At 36.3% G+C, this 25,630-nt stretch overlaps 1 protein-coding gene across 1 annotated transcript; it reads left to right on the forward strand.

The window, feature by feature from the left end:
• Window positions 1-4,447: 4,447 nt before the first annotated feature.
• MED6 (mediator complex subunit 6) lies at window positions 4,448-25,556 on the forward strand. The gene is made up of 8 exons (XM_007428337.3): window positions 4,448-4,526; window positions 11,281-11,440; window positions 13,257-13,348; window positions 16,983-17,065; window positions 20,270-20,378; window positions 21,455-21,570; window positions 22,539-22,566; window positions 23,135-25,556. Exons 1-8 carry the CDS (start codon window positions 4,505-4,507, stop codon window positions 23,263-23,265), a joined length of 741 nt encoding a protein of 246 aa, XP_007428399.1. The 5' UTR covers window positions 4,448-4,504; the 3' UTR covers window positions 23,266-25,556.
• Window positions 25,557-25,630: the final 74 nt, after the last annotated feature.

Here is a 25,630-nt window from a genome sequence, read left to right on the forward strand (position 1 = left end):
TGTTGGCCACTTAGCAATCTTCCAGATAGTGTCAGAGAGGCACAGAGGGAGAAAAATGTATTGTAATGTGTTTGAATGTTATAATGTATTATGGGGATTGGGGGGGGGGGGGGATAGAAGGGGTTAGGAAGGAAATTAATGGAGAGAAACATAGAGATTGGGGTTACCAGGCAACCAGAAAAGAAACAGGAAAGGACAGTGGGAAGGAAGGCTTTCAGTAAAAGAACTGGTTAAGCAAATTAGATTTCTAGGGGTTTTTTCCTAGTATTTATAGAACCTTAGGAAGTCTGTTGAAAGTATATAGCAGATGTTGAAGAGGAACTGAAGGCAAATTGACTTGATCAATAAGGTAGCAACTGAAGTGAAATGTTTAGATGAGAAATGTCTATTTTGTAGACAATTAAATGTGAAGGTATCTTTAGGCTGAAATACTATACTCAGCTCAGTACTGCAGATTCAGTAGAACTGAAAGAGCTGGGTAAGTTTTGCCTTTAAAAGAGAAGGCAGAGCAGGCTATGATAGCTGAAATAGTGTCAAACAGAAAAGGGTGAAGATTATTCTTTAATATTTCAGAGTTTGGGACATGAAAAATGGGACTTGCATTACAGGAAAGCAAATTCCAATTGAATGTTAAAAAAAATAACAAAACCTTTATGGCAGTGTTCCTCAACTTCAGCAACTTTAAGAGGTGTGGACTTCAACTCCCAGAATTCCCCCAGCCAGCATGCTTGCTGGGGGAATTCTGAGAGTTGAAGTCCACACCTCTTAAAGTTGCTGAAGTTGAGGAACACTGCTTTATGGCATTAAGAGCAATTTCAGAGTGGAACAAGTTACCAGAAAGTTGATGGGCTCTTGTTTACTGGATGTGTTCAAGCAGAAACTAGATATCCATCTGTCAGTGTTGCTTTAATGTGGATTCCCATACTGAATTGGGGATTGGACTCAATCCATCCCTAATGATTCTGTGGTTCTGCTTTTCATAGCCTTGTGATAAATTGCCCTACCCAATTATATTTTCCTATATTCAACTGACAAAAAAGAAATAAAAAGTACTTTAAAAATTAAAGCTCCAGTTTAGCCAAAGTTAGCAGAAAGACTGTTCAGCAGAACATTCCATTCCACTGAATTTTTTACTTAAAGGTTATCATTATTGCTGTCTTACTTAGGATTGTCTCTTATTGGAACAGGACATAAAACTGTTTCCTCAAGGGTACTTATTTGTAGCAAAGTTCTCCTGGGAACAATGTCCACATTTGCATGACACGCTACTCCTTTTCTTTTCTCTTTTTAAAAATTTGAATAAGACTTGTTTTCAGGTAGTTACATGGACAAATCCACAGTTTTCTAGGCAGCACTTTCAGAAACAGTTTATTACAGAATGCTCTTCCTAGGGCTGAGAAGGAATGATTGTCTAAAATCACCAAGCTGGTTTTTATACCCAAAGCAAGATTAGAACTTAGGTTTCCTGCTCCTGGGGCATGACATTAACCACTAGACCAAACTGGTTCTCATGCTAAGCCTAATATAAAGGGATAAGCACACACATTGTGGCATCTTATCCCACACCCTGCTCCTCATAATACAAAGATTTGCCTGAACTCATTCTGTCATCCAAATCCAGAGCAATTGCCATTGTTGGATTGCAGAAAGCAGAATTTGAAACCAAAGGCTAATACAGAGAACACGTGACACACCTAGCTTCTGATAACCATCTGATCCTGTTTCACAAGCCATGCAACAACTGGGATATGATGCCAAGCACATTTATTTACTCTTTAAAGTGATTGAGTGTATTATATAAACACAGCCAATATGACTGAATTCTGAATAAACATGGTTTAAGTTCAGATATTTACTGAATAATTTCAGTAGATTCCATTAACCTGGGCACTGTTTAGCTTGAAATTGGAAAAGAGGGTTAACTTAAAGTTAGCCCTCTTCCAAGCTCCAACACAGAGATCAGAGACTAGAGTACCTTTGCAATAAGGCTCCTCCACCCATACCATTATTATTATTATTATTATTATTATTATTATTATTATTATTATTATTATTATTACTACTACTTCTTCTTCTTCTTCTTCGCTGCTGCTCCTCCTCCTCCTCCTCCTCCTTCTCCTCCTCCATGGGTATGCAAAAAATTGGGATAGAAAGAAGCCAAACCTCCTTCTATCTACCCTTAGTTGTTCCAATCATTAGGCCATTGTGCATATTTAAACTTATTTATAACACTTAAAAAAATAAAAGCAAGAAATAACAGTTGATTTGACCCTGCACAGTTGCAGGTATGCTGCCCAAGATACCCCCCTTCTGGCAGACTGAGGCCATTCTTGGTTTGATGGATCTGAAGCCAAATCACTGGGAAGTTAGCCAAGTTTTGTTGTCAGATGTACTATGTAAATACACAATTATAAATGAGCAAGTGAAGCATTTAACAAAGTGCAGACAGGGATTATCTCATGGTAAAATCTATTGATCCAATTACTGTTAACAATACTAGAACAGAAGCAAATTTTAAAAGGCAATCTAGAATCAATAGTTGTTAGTTACTGTTAGTTCAAAATGGCTTTCAGTTCAGGTTTTCCAGGTTCTAATCATATTCTGTTGACACAGTCCAAAATGTCTGTGTTCACACAAGATCCTGATTTCTTAACTAAAATTCATTGAATACATTATAATTGACTGGGTTCATGTGATACCATTTGATTTATAAGACCACAATTTAGTATATTATGAACAGTTATTGACCGAGTTTATACAACATGCTAAATCATGTGGCTTGTTTGGTTTGGGTTGAATGTGTTTGAACCAACCATTGTGGATATAAATACTTTTTTATTGTTTAGTGTATTGTCTGTTCTTAGCCAGTTAAAGTGCCAATTTGTTCAGCAAACCATAGTTAAGTAAACCATGGTTAAAGTGTGAACACAGTGTATTAAGGCATGTTGCTCGGGTAATGTTTAAAGTTCCACTAGATAGACAAAAGTAATATTTGTGCCCCACAATTATGATTGCATTGGCCTTCTATGGTAGAATTCGCATAGATATTTCCACTGGGATTTACTTTAGTTATCTCTGATTGCCCCTAATCCTTATACAAGCTCAGCTCAAATGTTGGGCCATCTCATTTTCCTTAGCCAGAAGAGAAATTACACTATAATTTCTGAAGAGTGTTGTTCTCCTGAGTGTTTTTATTCATCATGATGGTGGTTTATGAAATCCTGTTATGTAATCCAGGGTTTCCCCAGTAGGGGGTAGAGGCTGTAGCAGGCTGACTAATAATATAAAAAGTAACTTCTTGCCAAGAGTATAAAAATGGTTTGCTGTTTCCTTTTTCCAGATATTTTTTGGCCTTCCTAGTCTAGATGACAGCTATGGAATTCCCTGGTGGTTTCCCAAAACAAGGCCAATTACAGTAGGTGTAGGTTCTAGGTCCAGACAAACTTGGGCAGGTGCTTCTACCTGCTGAGGCCCAATTTATCAGGAGTTGCTGGAATTAGTCACATGTAGAGTGTTCTGATAACAGAGACTGATGGAAGAGTCAATATAAAATAGGGAACAGGAGGAACATTTGTTACTAGTCCTTTGCTTTCTCAACATTATTGAATCTAAGATGCCAACTCAGTATATATTTATAGACACCTACTATGCAAATACAATGAAGACAAATAACATATTTCTGAGAAGCATGCATCAAGCAGGAATGAGAAGAGACACTCAAGAAGTCCTACATCCACATATTTTGATAACAATTGTTTCTCAGGATGCATGTCATTCGCCTTTGAGAATATAACAGTTATAGTTCTACTGCCTGTTCGCAATACTCAAGTAATTTAAACTTCCTTGGCACAGGAATTTTACAACATATAAAACAAGATGAACATTAAATCATCTGCTTGCATCCACCTAACCAATAAATTGCACAAGATAATTAATTTTACAAAAAAACTTTTAGGCTCGTTGATCAAAGACATGCCAAGTTTATATCATGATAAGTTAAAGCAGCTTCCCCAACCACGTGCCCTTCGGATGCCTTCTGTTAAGACTCGTAGTTGTGCTGATTAGTCTGGAAGGATGGGAGCTACTCTCCTATCCGTCTAATAAGGCACAGACGTAAAACACTGAGGCTTAATTACCACGATTGCAATAATCTATACACCTCGGTCACTTTACGTACACTGGAATGACAGTTATTATCACCATGCTGTAAAGCGCAGCACTTCTGAATGATTACAGTGAACATCTTCTATAGCGTTTTGCATTTGAAACCCGTTCGCAATCGATGCGTGATTACGCTGTGAGCGTTCCTATAGAAACCATGCCGTATTCTGCGGTTGCCTGGACACATGAACCAACAACTACGCATGCGCCCAACCTCTTCTCTCGTCGCTCTAGGTAAGCACTGCTTCTCTCTTTTAATCGATCTCAGCGGCGTTTCTCTATGGTCTGATGCGGTCATAGCTTCGCGTCAGGAGGGAATAGATGCGACGCATGAAACTGAATCATGGCGGCGGTAGATATACGAGGTACTGGACGGGGATGGGGTGGGTAGTTTTAGCTGCCTAGTACCTAGGTGTAAACAGGGACGATCCCTATGGAACTGCGAGGAACAGCTTGGTTGCTTAGTTACTTATTTATTTTAGTATTTTTCTAAAGCGTGTTTTCCTGGGCTTCCAATTCATCAGAGGCACGAAGTATTTTCGTGAGTGGTGTCGACATGGAAAGCCACAAAACGCCAACTCCTCGCTGCTATCCGGTGGTCGTACGGATATTTGCAGCCTAGGCTCCCCTCTACTGTATTTTAAAACATCGAAGAACCCGGCTGGCTTTTGCACCGGAAGGGCTTAAGATATGCTGATCCATCTGTTGGCTTGATTTGTTTGTTAATTGCAATATGGAAATTGTATATAGCTTTTCTAGCCTGTGGAAATTGTATAATTAGAGATTGCACTTGAATCAGATTGAATAAAACCAGACGAGAGAATACTTTATAGAGTTCAGCTAATCATTTAAATAAATGCTCATGCTTTGAGGTATTGGGTTCAGATTCAGGAGCTACTTGGGGAGGTGGGGCAAGTAAAAAAAAGAATAATCTGTTTAGTAGATATACAGTTTTATAGCAGAACAACAAAACTTGGTACAACTTTATTAATTTGTTTAGCTTATTAGACATTAAGGAAACATGTATACAGTACTTGTATTGCCACACTATTTATATCTATCTATCTACCTACCTACCTACCTACTATCCTGTTATATATCTCCTGATTAATCAGTTGGTTGAAGTTTCTTCTAGAGTTGCCAAATTTTGTATAATGGCCAATTTAGTTAACTTCTTGGATGCATATGCATCTATTATGTATCATGTTTAACTTTTACCAAGCGAAGATGCACTGAAACTGTTCAGGATAGAACTGTTATAACTTTAGGAAGACAGAAAGGTTTTAGGTATTAAGTTAGTTTATTATTAAAACAATATTTTTATTAAAACAATATTTTTATTAAAAGTTTTAAAAACAAGAATAAAAACTACAGCAAACTAAATTAGAATGGAAAAATTGAAAAAGAAGAGAAGAAATAACAAAAAAACTAAAAGTGCAATAGAAAAAGAAAATAGAAAAAAAAGATATAAAGAAAGATATAAAGACATAAAGAAGTGGCTTCCAATATTCTTCACAGCAGCAATAAGTAAAAATTTATTTTTAACCTCTCTCTAAAGTTACATCATGACTCTCTTCTTTCTGTAATCTATCCTATCTAATCATCAAAACCATAAATCTCAAATTCATTTTTTTCATTTTTCTCTTTTCATTTTTTTGCTTTTCTCTTATCAAAGAAGTCAGTTTACCCATCTCACCAAGATTTGTCAATTTCACCATCCATTCCTCTATAGTGGGAAATGTTGAATCTTTCCATTTTTGTACATATAATAATCTCACTGAAGTAATCATATATTGAAATACTCTTCCATGACACTTCTGTGTGTCCATCAATCCTAAAAGGAGAAGTTCTGGCTTCAATTGAATATTAACCTTTACAATCCTCTGTATCAATGTATGTATTTGAATCCAAAATTTTTTAGCTTTTTTACATGTCCACCAAGCATAATAGAATCTCCCTTCATGTTGTTCACATTTCAACATAATTTGGAGTGCCTTTATACATTCTAGATAATTTCTCTGGCATCATGTACCAAAAATACATCATTTTATAAAAAATATCTTTCAGTTCATAACATCATGTAAATTTCAACCCTTTTAACCATGTATTTCCCCATTGATGCATCTATATATTATAACCAAAATTCTTAGACCACTTTATCATACATTTAACCTGTTCTTCCTCTGTTTCAAATTTCAACAAAAGTTTATACATTTTAGCAATTACATGTTCAGCGTCAGTTAGTTATGCTTATATATTGTCAGCCTATAATTGATTAAAGGACTAATATATGCATGTGCCATTTAATGTAATGTTTCTAGACTGTTATTTCTATGCTTTTTGGTCAGATGACCATATTAAAGCTGAGCTTATTATACAATGCATTTAAGAATCCAAATTTCCTCAAACGGCTAATGATGTAAACCAATGTACATAAAAATACAATATATATTAAGACAAATAACAAACTTCTAGGATTTTCTCCATTGAACGGTTGCCAGTAGGGGAGAAGAATTTGGCTGATCATGTTTCTGTGGTTTTTGCTTTCTCTTTGTATTTAATATATCTCTCCCACATCTTAAAGCAGTTTACAAGAAATGCAAACAAAATAAAAATGCAGTTCTATATGCTTATTACAATGTAGTACTAATGTATTCAATTTAGTATCAGGAATTGGAGCCCAGATCACAGGAAGTAATTGCCTCACCCTATTCTGCCTTTGTCAGGTCCTGTTGGACCTGTGCCCAGTTCTAGGTACTGCAGTCTAAAAAGGCCATTGACAGCCCAAGGGAGTTCAAAGAAGGGCTACTAAAATGATGAGAGGAATAGAAACCAGGTCCTCTGAGGAACAATTAAAGGAACTGGATATGTTTAATTTGTGGAAGAGAAGACCAAGACCAGGGAGAAATATGATAGCTGTCTTTAGATATCTAAAGGGTTGCCATATACTTAGAAGTAGATTTGTTCTCCATTCTCCTAGGGGTAGAGGAGCAGATTGGATGGGTTGAAACTACAGAGAAGTAAATTCAATTATCTGTTGAGAGAAATGTCCTGACGATAAGAGCTGTAAACCAGTGGAATAGTTTATCTCATGAAGTGATGTGTTCCACTTTGCTGGAAGTCTTCAAACAGCCATCTGTCGGATATGCTTTAGCAGTTATTACACCAAACGGGGGGATTGGACTAGATGGCCTCAAAGGTAATTTCCAGCTCTATAGTTTTGTGGCTGATTTATCAAATCATATATTTCTCAGCTTTCTTTGATCAAAAGAAGGTTATACATTTCCTTGGGAGGATATTTTTCAAGTTACCTGGACTTAATTAGGCCTTATAAAATAAGTTTTATATTAATTAAGTTCAAAATACAGTATTAGAAAGCTAAAGACTTAAAATACAATCTCACTTGTTTCAAATCCTCCCTTAATAACTCATGCTTATATCATTGATAACATGGATAATTTCCAGATATATGGATTTCAACTCACAAAAATTTCAGCAATGGTCATACTGATTAGGGAATGCTGGGAGTTGAAGTCCACACATCTAAAAGTTCTAGTTGGTTTAACTCTGAAGTCACAGATAGAATGTGACATTCTTAGGCCATGTATGTGCTTTCATGAAATTTGAACCAGTGCATAGGATTACACTGCTAGCCTAACTCAGTTATACTAATTAGTTTTATGTTGATAATGTAAGAGGTTTTTAGAACTGATTTGAGGAGGAGCGTGAAGGTTGTGTTTATGATTCTTATTTTGCTATTAAAATAGGTTTCATAGTTAATTGCATTTTAAACTTTATTTTTATTTCATGCCTTGATTACCATTTGTTGGCAGAAAGATAGGATACCAAGTCAAGTAGATTAACTGCTATTTCACTGTATTGCCTAACTTAATTCTAACAAACATTAGGGATTAATATTTGGTACATTCTTGGCTTGGAAGAATAGACACCTGCCATTGATAGGGATCAATCATCTGATCATTGAAGTTTATAAAAGAATGGATCAAGCTAGTTTGTGATCTGGTTCACACATTGCACTAAAGTGTGGTTTGTTGATGAAGCCATAATTGGTTGTTGCAGCACGTTATAAAAATCAAACCAATCACATGTTATATTAAGATGTCTGAGACCTAAGCCAAAATGTGTTTTTAAATCCACCATGGTTCATGAACAACAATTTATGGGTTAGCATATATGTGAATCAGGCCACTATAGCTTGTTCAGACTATGATTAAAACAAATCATGGTTTAGATTATTAGGTGAATCCAGCTTTTGTATTCTGTTTTTTCCTGTTGATTCATTGTATTCTGAAGGGTTTGTGTTTTTGTTTTTGTTGCTTCCTTCCACAATTATGAATGTATGCACTGCATTGTATTGTGTTTGAAATGCCCAACTGAGATTCTTCGTGAACTAAAAGGAAGAAGTGATTTTAAAAGGAGTGGACAGAGGATACATCAGACAAGAACAATTTCAGAACCAAAGCATGCTTACAATCAAGGCACCTGTCAAACCTTTACTCTACATAAGAGAAATTTCTTCCAGTTTTGTAGCAGTGGAAAGGGCTAGAAAGTCAGGTGATCTGATAACTGATAACAGCGACTGAACAAGAACTATAGAGCCCCAGTGTAGACAAACCTTTAGGTCTGGAAAGAACAAATGAAAACCATATTTCTGACACATTCCAAATTCACAGTAAGCTAGAATTAATTTTAAATTAGGATTTTTTTGTCATTTAGTGTCAGTCATAAATACTTTTAAGTAGAGTTCAGAAATAATCAAAAGCAGTCCTTAAAGAAAAAGCAGCTGACACTCATTGGCTAGTGTTAATTTAATCCTGAATCTCTGTTTCAGAGTATAAATCAGTAGTCTGGTCAGCAGGATCAGGACCAAGCAAACCTCAGGGGGAATGCTACTCCAGAGCAGTGACAGAAAAAGCACATCTCTGGGATCAAGATGGCATTGTTTCATAGTGGAAGCCAGAGTATACCCACCCTGCTAGATCTTACAGGACAGCAGACATAATTTTGGAAGGATGGTCCCTTAAATATGCAGGCCCTGAGCCTTGTAGAACTTTATAGACAATAAATAGTGCCTTGAACTGCACCCAGAAACCCAACTAGTAACCAGTGTGGCCCATGAAAGAGAGATGTCACATGGGTGTACTGAGGTGCATCTGTAACTGTTGGTGCAGCTTGTGTATATAGATTGATGGATGAATGAATATAGGTTACTAAAAAAATGTCAGTGGAGGGCTCTGTTAAAGCTGTCCTATCTTGGATGCTTTTGTAATATTTTAATTATTTTTAAGAAAGTAATTTACTCCAGTGAGAAAAAACTGTTTTTATAGAAAGCAATGGAACAGATATATTTACATAATAATATGACTGTCCCTTGTCTAGCAAGAGTTAGAGAGCAGCATATGTATTATTCATAGACCTATTTATGCTGCATTAAGCGTGGTTTCCCAAGCATCCAGGTTTTGCTTTCTAAAAGATTTCTGAAGCAATATGCATATTTTATGTAGCCATATATTACAGCTTAGGTTGGATTTCATGTTGATTCAAAACTTCCTAACCAAGAATCTGCTATAGATTAATTGCTGTGGGAATCCTGGGTTTGAAAGTAGTAATAATGCTTACATTGAATTAGGACACTTCTGCATTCCCTTTTTCCATGGAGTATTGGAGTATTTTTTTCACTGAAACTCTTGTGAGATTGTTGTATTTTTTTTAGATTTAAAATGGCTGAGACCCTAGGGTGTCTTAAGTATCATGCACCTTTTCCTGAATCTTGCTTTTATATTGCAATTGCCTTGATAAATGTTATAGTGGTAGAATATAATAATGCAGTACTTCTCTTGAATTTCATCTGCTATATGTAACATTATTTTTAGGAATGTCATTTTATCTGAAGCTTCCAAAGAACTTGGTGGAATTAAACAAATATAACAACAGAAATGTGGAGGAGGGAAGGAGATCCAATTTACATACTAGAATCATCTACAGACCCATGAGACATAGCTTATATAAAGCACTGCCAGCCACCCTTCATTTACTTTTCATCACCCCACTTCTTCCCTGCTTTTGTTCTTTTTTCCCTGTCAGTAATGCTGCTTAACATCTTGCAAATTTTTCCAATTGCCTGGTTATTTGTAATTGTTACGTATCAAGATGACTTGGTGAAGACTACCATTCTGTAAAGAGCAGTCCTGCTACAGAAGACCAAGCATCGTTTTTTCAAAACTGACTGCCTCCTTTCCTTTGGGAAATGAACAAGCAGAGTGTGACAGAGTAACAAGCATACTCCACTGAATTTTGCAACATTCAAGAAAGATATATTTCCTGAATGTAGAGGTTACGTTATATAAAAAATACTTTATTTTATCTAGGCGATTTCAGTAGGTTACTCTGAATTCAGGTATTGTAGGAAAAGAAAGAAAATCTGTCTGAACAATGGTCAAGTTTATAAACCTTTATCATGTTCACTGCTACATCGTTTTTCTAAGCTAAAAATTCCCAGTGCCATTTTTTTTTTCTTATATCCTGCTATGACATCCTGTTGGACATAGATACAATTGAAGTTAAACAGTATTCCAAGTCTACTGGTATAGAAGATGGCGTGGTGGTATGGCTTTGAATTTGTTTTGTTTGCTCAAGGATTTCTGCTCTGGTATTACTTATTTATCACTTTGTTGCATTGTTTGTTTTTTACTTCCATAGAACTCAAGCTGGCAAATACAAATTTCTTAGGAGACCTCTTATCCAGGCTTTGTGCTCAGATGTGCTCAACTTCAGCAAGTTTGCTGTGTTGTGTGTTTTGGGACTAAAACAAAAATTTGAAATTGATAGTTTAAATATTTTATACTTCAGTGGGTAGAGTATGGTTTATGGGTCCTGAGCCTATGTTAAAGAGAGAATTTACTGTGTTATTGCTGGTCTAATGTCTAAGCTTTTGCACTAAAACATCTCAGGCTGGTTAAAGTAAAAGATTTTTTTTTTTTATTGCAATTGAATACATTTTTGTGAGACCCTGTCATTGGTTTTTTTGAATGCTAATTACATTTTTCTCTTTTCACCTCTTTCCTTGCTTCTCTCTCACTCCTCATCCCACTCTTGTAGATAACCTGCTGGGAATTTCCTGGGTTGACAGTTCATGGATTCCAATATTAAACAGTGGGAGTGTGTTGGACTACTTCTCAGAGCGTAGCAATCCATTCTATGATCGAACATGCAACAATGAAATGGTCAAAATGCAAAGGCTAACCTTGGACCACTTGAAGTAAGTTGGTATAGCATTATTAGTTTCTCAGTTTTCAGGAAAAAATGATGGCATAATATCAACTAAGATATAAAATAATAGGAAAAAATGTGTGGCATAATACAGGTAGTCCTTGGGTTACATCCATTTTTTCAGTGACCATTCAAAGTTATGACGGTGCTGAATGAGGGGGACTTACAACTGGTGACGTGGTAACGTGACTTCACGCTTTATGACTGCGTTGCTTAGCGACGGCATTTCCAGTCCAAATTGCCATTGTAAACTGAGGACTACCTGTACTTTTCTTTTAGGAAAGGAATAAACCAAAGGTTTTTAAAGCACTCCTATCAAAATAAAAGGAGAGGTGTATTGGCCATAATTTAAATACAAGTTAAACTGATGAGTGAAGCTTATTTTGTTTGAGTCAGTGAATAGGATGAATTATAATTAAAAACGCAGTTAATTTAACAAGCCCATTTTGAAATCAGATAAATGAAATTACTCTATGTGTTTTTTAAATCAGTAACAATATTTTTTTAAATGTATATACCCTAACTCTCTAAAGCAGATATGAAGAATATAGAATATTCATTCCACTGCCAGACAAAAACCAAAAACCCAAGCTTCTGAAACTTTATTTCCCAGAAATTAGAAGGCAAATAATTAAGCTATATTGTGCCAAATCTAAACTTCTGTTTTTGTTTGTAATTGATTTGTTCTGTGTGTATTTGATAAAGTATTTTTCTGCTGATATCAAAATTGTTTTTAAGTCAAATGCTTCTATATTTTGACATTAACTAAAGTTGATTCAATACAATATCTTTTTAACCAAAACTGAAAACAAAACCAACAGTGCTGATACCACTGTTGTTGCTGAAGCTTGAAGCGGGTGAGGCAGGCGTCTCTGGTATGAGAAAGCCCTTTTGTAAACATGGGGCAAATCCTCAAAGCCAGGAAACAAGCAGCCAAATTGCCACTTATTGAGAAAGTGGGAGGAAGAGGCCCAGGATTTAAGCTGGGGATTAATTTATCTATTGGGCAAGATTTGAGGGTACAGTTTGATGGAGGTTTTCTTCATACGTATGGCTTCCTAATTCTTTGCAGTAAATCTGCTTATCTAACCTTGTGTCTGTTTGTGAATGTGGAGTGGGGAGAGTCTTTAATCATTGCCTCAGTATGAAACCTTGACTGCTGTATAGTCCTACTGTATGTTTCTACTGTAAACTATGAATAAAGGGATTACTTAGAAAACACATTTCAGTGAGGCTAAAATAACATGTACTATTTGTTTTTTGCATGGAAAGGCTACTTCCTGGAGAACCATTTTCTTATTAGTAAGCAGTTATTTGGGACCTTCCCAGTACTTTAATTTTTGCTCCAGTTATTTTTATTCCTTTAATTTGCTTCATATTAAAGCTGCTAATTTCTTTTTGTACATTCTGAAACTTCTTAATTGAATCTTTTTTCATTTTTCCAATTCATAGCTGAGATTTTTGAATAGTGTTATGGTTTCTGTTTCCTAATATTAGAAATTCATGCCAATTATTTAAATCAATATGCTTTTAAATCACCTTCTTTGACCTATCTGTGTGCCAAGGGAAAAGAAGTCCAGCAGTTTGCAAATTTATTAAAGCTATCAATATAAATCCCCACTCTTCACCAAGAGGCATTGGGGGAAAAGAAGGAATTATTCACAACTTAATGATTTCTAGATTACCTCTTTTCAAAAAGGGACTGTTCTTTTTTCTCGACACTAAGATAACTTATAGTTTCAGTGTTTATAGTCTCTACAATCGTTTTGTGTCTCTAGATTTAGCTCTGTCCTTTTACCTTTCAGTCAAATGGTTGGAGTAGAATATATTCTTCTCCATGCACAAGAGCCAATTCTCTTCATCATCCGTAAGCAGCAAAGACAGAATCCAACCCAAGGTAAGGATGTAGACAGCTTTCCTATTCAGAATTTAGAGCATGAGCTATGATTAACCTTTCCCAGTCTGCATGTTCTCCAGATAGACCAATTCCTAGAATTTTTACCAATGGCCATGCTGGCTGGAGAATTTGGGGAGCTGAAATCCAAACATCTGGACGGTGTCTAGGTTGTGAAAGCTTGCCATAGATATAGATTTTCCCAGTACAGGCATAATACTTGCATGTAGAATGGGACTTCATGGCCTAAGTGTCTCATTTTGCATAGAGCACTGGGGTTCTACAATGGCCTAAATTATAGCTTTCAATTCTGTGATTCTGTGAGTCTAAAACAACATTGTGTTTTCTTCTCCAGTGTGTATTCGGGTAGTATACTGTAGTAACTGGGAAATAACAGTTCTTTACCCTGCTCCCATCTTACCTCACAGTGTGGCCTACTTGTGTAGCTGGTCAAATTGTACAAGCTCTGAGCAAAGCCTATATTGGGAAGGTTCATATCTTATTTTTGAGCTAGGAAGTTCCACCTTTTTTATTATGTCAGTAAAAGAACAAATAGAACCAGAAACAATGTGGTTCATTCCCAGAGTTTGTATCATTATGTTCTCTTCTTTTTTTATTATTAATTTTTTTAATTACAAAAAAAGAAAAAAATACATAAAAGTGCTTTAACATAAAATGAAAAAGTATCAAAAAAGTTAATATATCATTATAATAGCACATAGTTCCAATTCTATATATGCTTATCTAATACAAATGTTATCAAGTACATATATATATTTCTAATAGAGTTATATGACTCTCCTGTTTTTTTTATTAAGCCAGTGTATTTTGTATAAAATCATTATATTTGTCCACTACAAGGTCTATGTCTATAGGCAATCCGCTCATAAGTAGGAAGTGTAATCAGGTCTTCAATCCATTGACTAAATGGGTCCATATATTTATCTTTTCAATATTGCAGTATCAGTCTTTTGGTCAAAGTAAGGGCACGGAGAATCCATTTACGCTGTCCAGTTGTCAAGTTCCATGTACTAGGTGTATAGTTTGAAAGAATATTATCCTCTGAAAATTTTAGCTTTTGTTGCACAATCCTATTTATATAGTCCAGTACTTTCTCCCAAAACTTGATAAGTATAGAACATTGTAAAAACATATGTTTTAAAGAAGCATTGTCCTTATTACATCTCCAACAAAATGCTGTTTTTGACAGTCCTTTTCTATACAGATGTAGTAGAGTCCAATAAATTCTAAATATTATTTTTTGTTGTGTAAGTCATAATTTGAGGTCCATTGACACTCTTGCTATAGAAGTTAAAACATTCTCCCATTGTCTAGGCAATATAGAAACTTCTAATTCTTTATTCCACTCATCCCTTAGCATCTGCATATCAAATTGATTTATTGATAACAAGTATCTGTACAAGCTAATAGTAGGATTTTTAGTTTTAAAGAACTTAACAAGATGTTCTAATATCTCAGGTGTCTCAGAAGCTGAAAATGCTGCTGGTCCAAGCAATATTAACAAATATTGTAATTGTAAATATTGCCATTGGGTTACATCTGGTAGATGATATTTATCTCTTAACACAGCATACATTAAAAATTCATCTTCATCATCTATCAGTTGATCCCTGCTTCCATTCAATTTTTCCATATCACCATCTTTTTCCCAATTTTTAAAGTTGGGTTTCCCCATAAAGTCAGTTTGGCATGGGAAAAAAGGTCAAATCTTTTTTTTTTATTAGACATTACATTCCATAGCTTTCTAACTGATGAAACTGTTTTCAGAGATATTAGAGTTTTGGTGTATTTCGAACCTAATACTGTCCATCTAACCAAAGGTGTTACATGTGTATATTCCTAAGTTGCCCAAATTGGAAAATTAACGCCACTTGTTGGCTTCCAGTATTTAATATTTGACAATAGATAAGCATGATGATATATCACCAGATTTGGAAGACCGAATCCTCCCTCATTAATTGATAATTGCATTTCTGTAAAGATATTCTTAGAATTGAAAAACCCCATAGAAATTTTATAAACAATTTATTTTCTGAAGATAACTGGAATTCCTCTCAGAATGTAAATAAATCTGGGAATAATATTCATTTTGAGAATGTTCATCTTTCCCAAAAAGGTGAGGTTTAATGACACCCATCTATTGATAGCTGAAGAAACCTCTCTGTATATTTTATTTATATTACATATTGCTAACTGAGTTATATCCTTTGGTATAGACATACCTAAATATTTTATAGATTTGGTACAAATATGGAATTGGTATTCCTTAAATGAATGGGTAAGCAAGTTTTCATCTATTGGCATCAATTCCAATTTGGATCAGTTAGTGAAGTATCCTGCTAATTTACCAAAGAGATCTATCATTTGCATCAACATTGGAATAGTAGTATGAGGCTTAGAAATAAGCAAAAGAATGTCATCTGCAAATAAAACCAATTTATGTTCAACTGAACATAATCAACTGAATTGTGTACTACTCCATAGAACTCCCTGTGTTGTCTAATAGCACAAGCCAAGGGTTCCACGCAAATGTTAAAGAGCAAGGGTGAAAGTGGACATCCTTGCCTAGTTTCTCTAAATAGTGGAAAAGTAGGAGAAAATATACCATTAACCTTTACTTTAGATGTGGGCAACTAATATCTTAATCCATTTTATAAATTCCAAAGGAAATCTAAATCTATTCAGTATGGCAAACATATACTGCTTGTATATTTTGTCAAAGGCTTTTTCAGCATCTAATAATAAAATTACAAATTGATCTTTTATTCAAGTCTATTAAATCTACAACTAACCTAATATTGTCTGATGCTTGCCCAGTTTTTATAAACCTCACTGGATCATTCTTAATAACAAACGATATCACTTGCTGTAATCTGTTTGCTAACACTGCTGTTAGAATCTTTGTATTGACATTAATCAATCAGATTGGACGATAGTTAGGACACTGAGTATGATCTTTACCTGCTTTTGGTATGATTGTTATGTTTTCTTCTTAAATTGTTATGTTTTCTTCTTTTCAAACTGAGGCCCTCTAAGGGTGTTAGATTTCCATTATCTCCAACTAGCCAATCCAATTTGAAATAATATTTGCTCTGGAGGACATGAGGATAGTGTTGAAACCTGTCTTCATGGCTAACTACTTTCTGCAACAATAACGGAATGCCCTCTTGTGGTGAAAGGCAATATGGATAACAAAACTCGTTTTGTCTTCAAGCTATTCCTTTTTGGGGCCAAACTGATATCTTATTGTAGTTAAGATTTTATCCAATCTTATTATAGTTAAGATTTTATCTGGCCATGTTGGTTTAATCTTTCTGCATTTTATGTCTCTCTCACTGTAACTTTTAAAGTATAAGGCTAATTATTTATGCATCTGTGCCACTGATTAATGCAAACAGAATTTGGGGAATTTATATAGTATTGTTTTTATAAGGCTGAAATAGTTTAAAGACATGACCATAAACGTATGTCTTTTGAGGATGTAGGACTTAAATATTAACTTGTAATCTAATTTTATTTCAATTTCATTACTGTTTTTTATATGATAAATTAACCAAATACACCTATTATATACCTAGAATGGATTGGCTTGACTAATACTATGCTTCTTTTAAAGTTATCCCATTGGCTGATTATTATATTATTGCTGGAGTGATTTATCAGGCACCTGACTTGGGGTCAGTTGTAAACTCCAGAGTGGTAAGTCTCTGTGACACTTGTTTTATTATAATAAAGGAATTGTCCATAAAATATTTTGGTTTGCTTTCTGCTTCTTCGTTTACATTTAAGCTTTTGAAAGTTTAATTTTTCTGAAAAAATATATTTTCCATAAAAACATAAGCAAAAGTGGAAAAATGAAAGTTTAGAATTATATTAGATTATATACCAATACATAAGATGGAAAATTCCCTCTGCATAGATTTAGCTTCGGTACTTCTCCCATAAATAGGACATTCTCGCTTAGATAGTCTTATCAATGGTAGCTACTTGCCTAATCACAGAAGGTGGAGACATCTCAAGAAGGACCACTGAAGATGATCTATGTGTGAAATATTTGCAATCTGTACTTGTTCTGACTAATATGTGGTCTTGCTCAAGGTCACTCACACTTTAGTCACTTCCTGGTTGAACTACTGAAAAGTGTTCAGTAGGGGGCTGCCCTTGAAGATCACCTGGAAGTTACAAGTGGTCCAGAATGCAGTGGCTCACCTAGTGCTGGGTGCCCCTGAGTTTGCCCATGTTACACTGCTGCTGCATGGGCTCTGCTGGCTTCCAGTTTCTTTCCAGGTGTGATTTAAGGTGCTGGTTATTACCTTTAAAGCCCTACATTGAACAGGCCCAGGTTATTTAAAGGACTGCCTCTCCCTGAGGGTATCTGCCTGCTCCATTAAGCTAGACAAGATGGGCATGCTCTAGGTCCTGTCCCTTAAACGTTGCCATCTAGTAGGACCTAGGAAGTGTGCCTTTTCTGTAGTAGCCCCTGCCCTGTGGAACATCCTTCCCCCTGGGATCTGGCAGGCTCCCAGCCTTTTAGCCTTCTGGAAGGCTGTGAAGGGTTGGCTTTTCCCCCAGGCACTGGGATAGGGTGAGGTGGGAGCCTGAGGATGATACTGCTGGATGGACTGGAGATTGTGGCCAGGTACCTGGTTTTCCTGTTTTTGGTTTTGTTACTGCAGTGAACCACCCAGAGTTGTATTTTACAAGATGGGTGGCCATATAAATCTTTTAAATAAATGAATAAATAATCAGATTGCTTTTATTTTATTAATCCTTTCAGTGATAATTGCTGAAGACTGCATGTTACATGAAATCAGAGCCAAAATAAGTCAGGCACCTATTTTTCTGATAACATTCTTCCCCACTTTTATTTCTGATACCTTTTTTCCTCACTTCCTTTAGCATAATGCTGCAGGGAAGATTAGATACAGTGGGGCAAAAAGGTATTTAGTCAGCCACCAATTGTGCAAGTTCTCCCACTTAAAAAGATGAGAGAGGCCTGTAATTTTCATCATAGGTATACCTCAACTATGAGAGATAAAATGAGGAAAAAAATCCAGAAAATCACATTGTCTGATTTTTAAAGCATTTATTTGCAAATCATGGTGGAAAATAAGTATTTGGTCACCTACAAACAAGCAAGATGTCTGGCTCTCACAGACCTGTAATTACTTCTTTAAGAGGCTCCTCTGTCCTCCACTCGTTACCTGTAGTAATGGCACCTGTTTGACCTTGTTATCAGTATAAAGACACCTGTCCACAACCTCAAACAGTCACACTCAAACTCCACTATGGCCAAGACCAAAGAGCTGTCGAAGGACACCAGAAACAAAATTGTAGACCTGCACCAGGCTGGGAAGACTGAATCTGCAATAGGCAAGCAGCTTGGTGTGAAGAAATCAACTGTGGGAGCAATAATTAGAAAATGGAAGACATACAAGACCACTGATAATCTCCCTCAATCTGGGGCTCCATGCAAGATCTCACCCCGTGGGGTCAAAATGATCACAAGAATGGTGAGCAAAAATCCCAGAACCACATGGGGGGACCTAGTGAATGACTTGCAGAGAGCTGGGACCAAAGTAACAAAGGCTACCATCAGTAACACACTATGCCGCCAGGGACTCAAATCCTGCAGTGCCAGACGTGTCCCCCTGCTTAAGCCAGTACATGTCCGGGCCCATCTGAAGTTTGCTAGAGAGCATTTGGATGATCCAGAAGAGGATTGGGAGAATGTCATATGGTCAGATGAAACCAAAGTAGAACGTTTTGGTCTAAACTTGTTGTGTTTGGAGGAGAGAGAATGCTGAGTTGCATCCAAAGAACACCATACCTACTGTGAAGCATGGGGGTGGAAACATCATGCTTTGGGGCTGTTTTTCTGCAAAGGGACCAGGACGACTGATCCGTGTAAAGGAAAGAATGAATGGGGCCATGTATCGTGAGATTTTGAGTGAACACCTCCTTCCATCAGCAAGGGCATTGAAGATGAAACATGGCTGGGTCTTTCAGCATGACAGTGATCCCAAACACACCGCCCGGGCAATGAAGGAGTGGCTTCGTAAGAAGCATTTCAAGGTCCTGGAGTGGCCTAGCCAGTCTCCAGATCTCAATCCCATGGAAAACCTTTGGAGGGAGTTGAAAGTCCGTGTTGCCCAGCGACAGCCCCAAAACATCATTGCTCTAGAGGAGATCTGCATGGAGGAATGGGCCAAAATACCAGCAACAGTGTGTGAAAACCTTGTGAAGACTTACAGAAAACGTTTGACCTCTGTCATTGCCAACAAAGGATATATAACAAAGTATTGAGATGAACTTTTGATATTGACCAAATACTTATTTTCCACCATGATTTGCAAATGAATTCTTTAAAAATCAGACAATGTGATTTTCTGGATTTTTCCCCCCATTTTGTCTCTCATAGTTGAGGTATACCTATGATGAAAATTACAGGCCTCTCTCATCTTTTTAAGTGGGAGAACTTGCACAATTGGTGGCTGACTAAATACTTTTTTGCCCCACTGTAGCTCGTGTCAGAGGTCTATACTAACCTCTGGCATTTGGGCTTTAAAGCTAAGTCAGAGACCGTATAAAATTAGTCTGAGGCCAGATTACCACATTTCATATCTGTTATTTTATTTATTTATCTCATATCTGTTCTTTCCTCTTTACTGAATGGAAGGCTAGCATGTTGTTCTCTGTGCTCCTTTTAGTCTCCATATACCCACTTGCCCAACTTCCATCCTGGTGTGTAATGAGATAGTGGGAAACTGTACCAAACAAAGCTCAGAATATTGGGCTGCATATGAAAAATAAATTTTATGTTGTGAATTGGCCCATGTGGCTGGCTGAAATACTGTACTAAGGAAGAAATCACACATTTTCTTATAAATGTATTTTGTCCAGCTCACTGCAGTACATGGAATCCAGTCAGCTTTTGAGGAAGCTATGTCTTATTGTCGCTATCACCCTTCCAAAGGTTATTGGTGGCATTTCAAAGATCAAGAGGAACGAGGTAAGATATCTAGGACTCCAGATTTTAAAAAATTTTCTTCCTTTTTTCTTAGACAGAAATTATGTGATCGGTTTCAGCCTGTGTACTTCAGTGAAATACCTGTTAATGTTGCTGTCTTTTTATATTTCTAAAAAATAGAATACAGAATAAGTAAAGCACTAAAGAAATGTCATGTTTTTCTTCGTTGCGTTTGTCTCACTTGGCTGCAGGTTCTGAGTTTTTTGCATCATGCTTGCCCAGACCACATAGCAAAGCTGTCCCTGGATGATGGCCGGGGGGGCGGGGGCATTTATTGGCTGGGTTTTCACAGAGCCTGATTTAGGTCTGAAAGGAAGTGACTGGCTTAAGGTTACCCAGCTGGCTTCTGTGCTTAAAATTGGTTTAGAACCTGGACCTCTCTGCTCCTAGTCTAACACCTTAATCACAACATCACTCTGTATCAGCCGTCATGGGTAAACCAGACAGGAAACATGATTAGATGAGCTAATTCTACTTTATTGTAAGGCTACATTAACAGAATCTTGCAAGTCTGAAAGTACAGATCTCCTGCCCTCCCTATTTACTGCCTGAGTATTTAGGGTGGATCTTTTTATAAGTTTCTTTCTCTGACCATTACACTGTTGTGGATTCCTTTCTCTTTTATCTGATCATTCCCTAGGCGGCATCTCTTCCCCCCATCTTCCAAGGTCACCCTCACATTCCATCACACACTGGCTCTCATTTCAGAAATATCACATGTCAGTATACTATTTCTGTATAGGGTGGCAGGTTCTTCCATTAATACTTACTGTTTTAAAATGTATTTTCAGCTTCCCAGCCCACAGAATTATCATTTTCTGCCATCTATTAATTTTTTTCCTGTAGCTGTAACAAGTATATGTTGCAGTATAAATTGATCAAAGTCATTATACCTATTTTACGTGGATTGCAAAATATAAGAATATCCATCTGAGTTTCATTTCTATTTAACTAGAATTAGACACTCATTGTTTCTCATTTAGTTTACAAATTATGATATCAAAAAGTGTATATTCTAATGGGTGCTTTCATTGTGATCTATATAATTTTATTTTCAGATAAAGCCAAACCAAAAGCAAAGAAGAAGGAGGAACCAAGCTCTATTTTCCAGAGGCAACGTGTGGATGCATTACTTCTAGATCTGAGACAAAAATTTCCTCCTAAGTTTGTGCAGGTATCAGTCAAATTGCAAACTACTGTTTGGTATAATGAGATATGTTATAAAGACTGTTCTAGGTGTGTATATATATATATATATATGTTGGATAAAATCACACAGATCTGCTCTGAATTGGACTCTGGCTTTGCAGGTCCTTTGAGATTGACTGATGCATGGTCTAGCATGGTTATCTGGAAAGAGTTAGAGCCTGTTGATCCTAAGGAACTAGGTGGGGTCCTTAACCTGTGGACAAGAGATGACGTGGTTGGATCCATGAGATGGTGAATGAACTCTTGAGAGAGGAGGTGGTTCCGCCAGCTCTTAAATAGGTGGAGTTCTTTCTGCTCCTAAAGAAAAAAAATTCCTGGACCCAACAATTCTGGACAATAAAAAGAGAAGATTGTTGAGAAAGTGTTCAGTTTGCAGCTCTAGAGGCCCCTCAAGGAAATTATTAACTGGACCCTTTTCAGTTGGGCTTCACACCAGGATGTAGTACTGAGATGACATTGATCACATTTGTGGATGACCTTTTAGATGAATAGCATAGAAGAAAAGTATTCCATAGAATTACAGAGCTGGAAGGAACCTTAGAGGTGATGTAACCTCCTATCCAATTTAGATCCTGTCAAAGATGCTGTAGTGGATCCTGCACTGAGCAGGAGGTTAGATGACCTCTAAGATTCCTTCCAACTCTATAATAATATGAAACAAATCTACCCTGAACTGACTTCCTTGTAATTTTAACCCATTAGTTATGGTCCTGCTCTCTGGGGCAATAGAAAACAAAACAATGTTCTATGTGACAACCATTTGTGTGACTTACTATGTTATTCCTGAATACAGTTATAACAAGATAAATCACAGACAATATTTCTTAATCTCCATTCAGGTAATTTTCAGTAAGAGAATGCAACTTTATACCTATGCCAGACCAAGATGTGCATTTCTGATTAATGACCCAATTTTTCTCCCTTTGTTCACAGCAAAAGGCTGGAGAAAAACCAGTCCCAGGTAAGAATTTAGTCAATGTTTTTAAATGTGATCAAATCTAGCAAATGTATAAGTTTAGTTTTAACTGAGGCCTTTGAGAAAATTAGCTTTGTCCAGGTTGGTCATTATGCATATCACTTTATGCATATAGGGTTTTTTGTATCTTGGATCCTAAAGAATTCCCAGCTTTCATTCTTTTTTTTCTATTATACCATCCAGAGAGCAAGAACTTATGATTTTCTCACAGGAAAAGAAAATCTGCATGCAGCAATTCAAGCAGTCTTGGTATTCTGGCAATTTTGAATTACAATGGTGGCCTTAGGGTTATGGAAGGCCACCTGAAAATTGGGAAAAAATGAAGGGCTCTTTTTTTCCTATGGCCATCATTTCTCCATTGCTCTGCTAAGTGAAACTGTTTCAGTTCCAGACAAAGAGGAATGGAACTGAGTTTGTTTCTAGTACTTACTGGTAAAAATTGAGGTGATTCTTTCAATGAAGTCTAGCAGCCAGGAAATATCTCATAGTACTGATAATAGGACAGGATAAGGTTATTAGAATTAGGCTTCATGTGGTTCATTTTTTTTTTCAGTGGATCAGATTAAGAAAGAATCAGAACCAGCACCTGAAGCTATAAAACAAGAGGAGAAGGAAGCTGCAAAGGCCACACAACAGAGCACTGCTGCTAAAGGGCCACCAGAGAAACGAATGAGACTGCAATGACAGAAAAGAAAATGACATTCATAACTAGTAAGGACTTGGTAAAGAAACAGAGGTAAACAAGTTGGCTGTCTAAAAATGGGACAGTGAACTGTGACATTTCCAAAACTCCAGTGTTTGATTTTATTTTTTTTTCATGTTACAAACTTACAGCAACTTTCAGGATGGAATGACCTATTTTAGTGTTCAAGATTGAACTTCGCCTTGTGAATCTTTTGAGGACCTTTCAGGCTCTAATGTTTGTGTGCTTTTTATTAGTGTCTTGCTGTGGTCTGAAACATCTGCCCTCCTCTTTCATAAATAGAGTTTGACCGTATTGTTCTCTCAGGTCTTTCCAAACAAACTGGGAACAGCAATGCAGAGAGAGTTCTTTTTCTGAAATTTCGTTTTCTCCCTGAATGTATTTTAAGATTAAATACAAAGTGGGATAGAAAATTGTAAAAAATAATCTTCTTGTCCATAACATGAATTCATTATTATATTGACCATTAGTGACTTTTTCCCCTTTCCAGTTTATCCTTTGAACAGCTTGTGCATGGGTATGAAAATAGATGCCCATGATACTGATTCTTGTCTAAATACTGAAGTACGATAGCCAGTAAATAAGAGTACAGTAATGTTCCATAGGCTTGGCTTTTCTCAGTCAATCACTACAGTATTTTCTTAAAATACAGGATGAGACTTTATACGTATAGAATATTATGTTGTAGTTGTTCTCCAGTGGTTTCAGTAGCACTAACTAGGGACATCTTACTTACCTCCCTGCAGAGAAAAATCCTATAAGACAATTGACAATAAAATTATTTTATAATCTGTGATTTTTGTAAACATTTATTTGTTTTGAAGAGGGAACAGAGGCAGGAATAAATATAGGTAGTCCCCAGGTTAAGAACACCCGGGTTACAGACAACCCATAGTTAAGAATGGAGCCTATTCTAGCAAAATTCAAGTTAAATACACAATGATTCAAGTTAAATACACAATGGTTTGAGTTGATTACGCAATACTAGTTTTACAGTGTTATGCAATAATCCTGTTCTGGCTTACATATAAATTTGACTTAAGGACAGACCTTGGGAACAGAACTTGTTCTTAAACTGGGGACTGTTGTATTTTTAAAAAAGGATTTCTAATTGTTTTCTCCTTGGTTGTTCACATTGCTAATTTTGTTTTTCCTTTTTTATTTTAAAGATGTTTTGTCCATTTGTGTTTCTTCCCTTTCAGTCTACTTTTATTTTATTCCACTGGAAAACAAAACAAAATATTTTAAATACCATTTCCAAATTCACAGAGACAGACATTTCATTTTCCTTATTGATAGGCAACCTTCACCAATCTGATATTTTTGGATATCAGTAGAAGCAAATATGTGTAGCTCAAGGTTGAACTGTGGAGTCCTTGGGGTTCTCTGAGCTTGGTTGTTTTCTTGCAAATGTTTTGTTACCCGTATTTTTGGATTTAGCTTGGTCTAAGTTGCTGACAGTTTCCCAGTGGAAACTATGGTTAAGTCTGTCCATGTGTTGTGAGATTAAGGAGTTTTCATTGTGTCTTCTGACTGCTAGTTAGTGTTCATGGATGCACTCTGCTAGCCTTGTTACAGTCCTTACACTGTATGTTGTAGATTACCCCTGTTTTTTCTTCTTGGGCTAGTGGGTCTTTTGGTTTGCTTAAAAGCTTTCCAAAACTTCTTAAACATACAGTGTAAGGACTATAACAAAGATGCGAGGGAATTCCTGGAAGCTTGGTATTCAGGCAAGACAGCCATTAACAGGCATACAGAGATAAACAACATCTACACAGTATTCAAAAGAGACAATAAAAGGGAAAACAAAAGACCAGAACATCTCCTCATCAGCAATCATCACCCAGATAAGCAGAGATTAACACAAGATTATCACCAGACATACAATCAAGCAGTAAACAATACCCTAATCAAGAAACTACCAAAGGAAAAAACAGAACAAAACCCACACCCCCACTAACACTGCCAGGGTATGCTACTGTATATAAACAGAGAGCAAACCCCATTCCACTCTAGCACTGAAGATGTTACCTAGCCAGGTAACGAAACGTTTGCGAGAAAGCAACCAAACTCAGAGAACCCCAAGGACTCCACATTTTTGGATATGCTAGAGTTTCCATGACCCATAACCTGGGCATTTTAGAAGGTATAATACAAGTTATTTGGAGGATACTAGATTGCAGAAAACAGTCCTAAGTTTATTGTTATATTCTTATAAATTCCTCCCTTTGAATTACTCATTATAAAGAGCTAATCATACTCATTAATAAATGCTCTTAAATATATGCTGAGAAAGATGTATGTATTTTCTCTTTCTTACTGTTGCCCTCATAGTAATCCAGTTAA

Source organism: Python bivittatus, unplaced genomic scaffold (genome assembly GCF_059951505.1).
Source record: "Python bivittatus isolate LINGU-HERP-01145 unplaced genomic scaffold, Pbiv_v1 ctg000480_np1212, whole genome shotgun sequence".
NCBI classification, from domain to species: Eukaryota; Metazoa; Chordata; class Lepidosauria; order Squamata; family Pythonidae; genus Python; species Python bivittatus.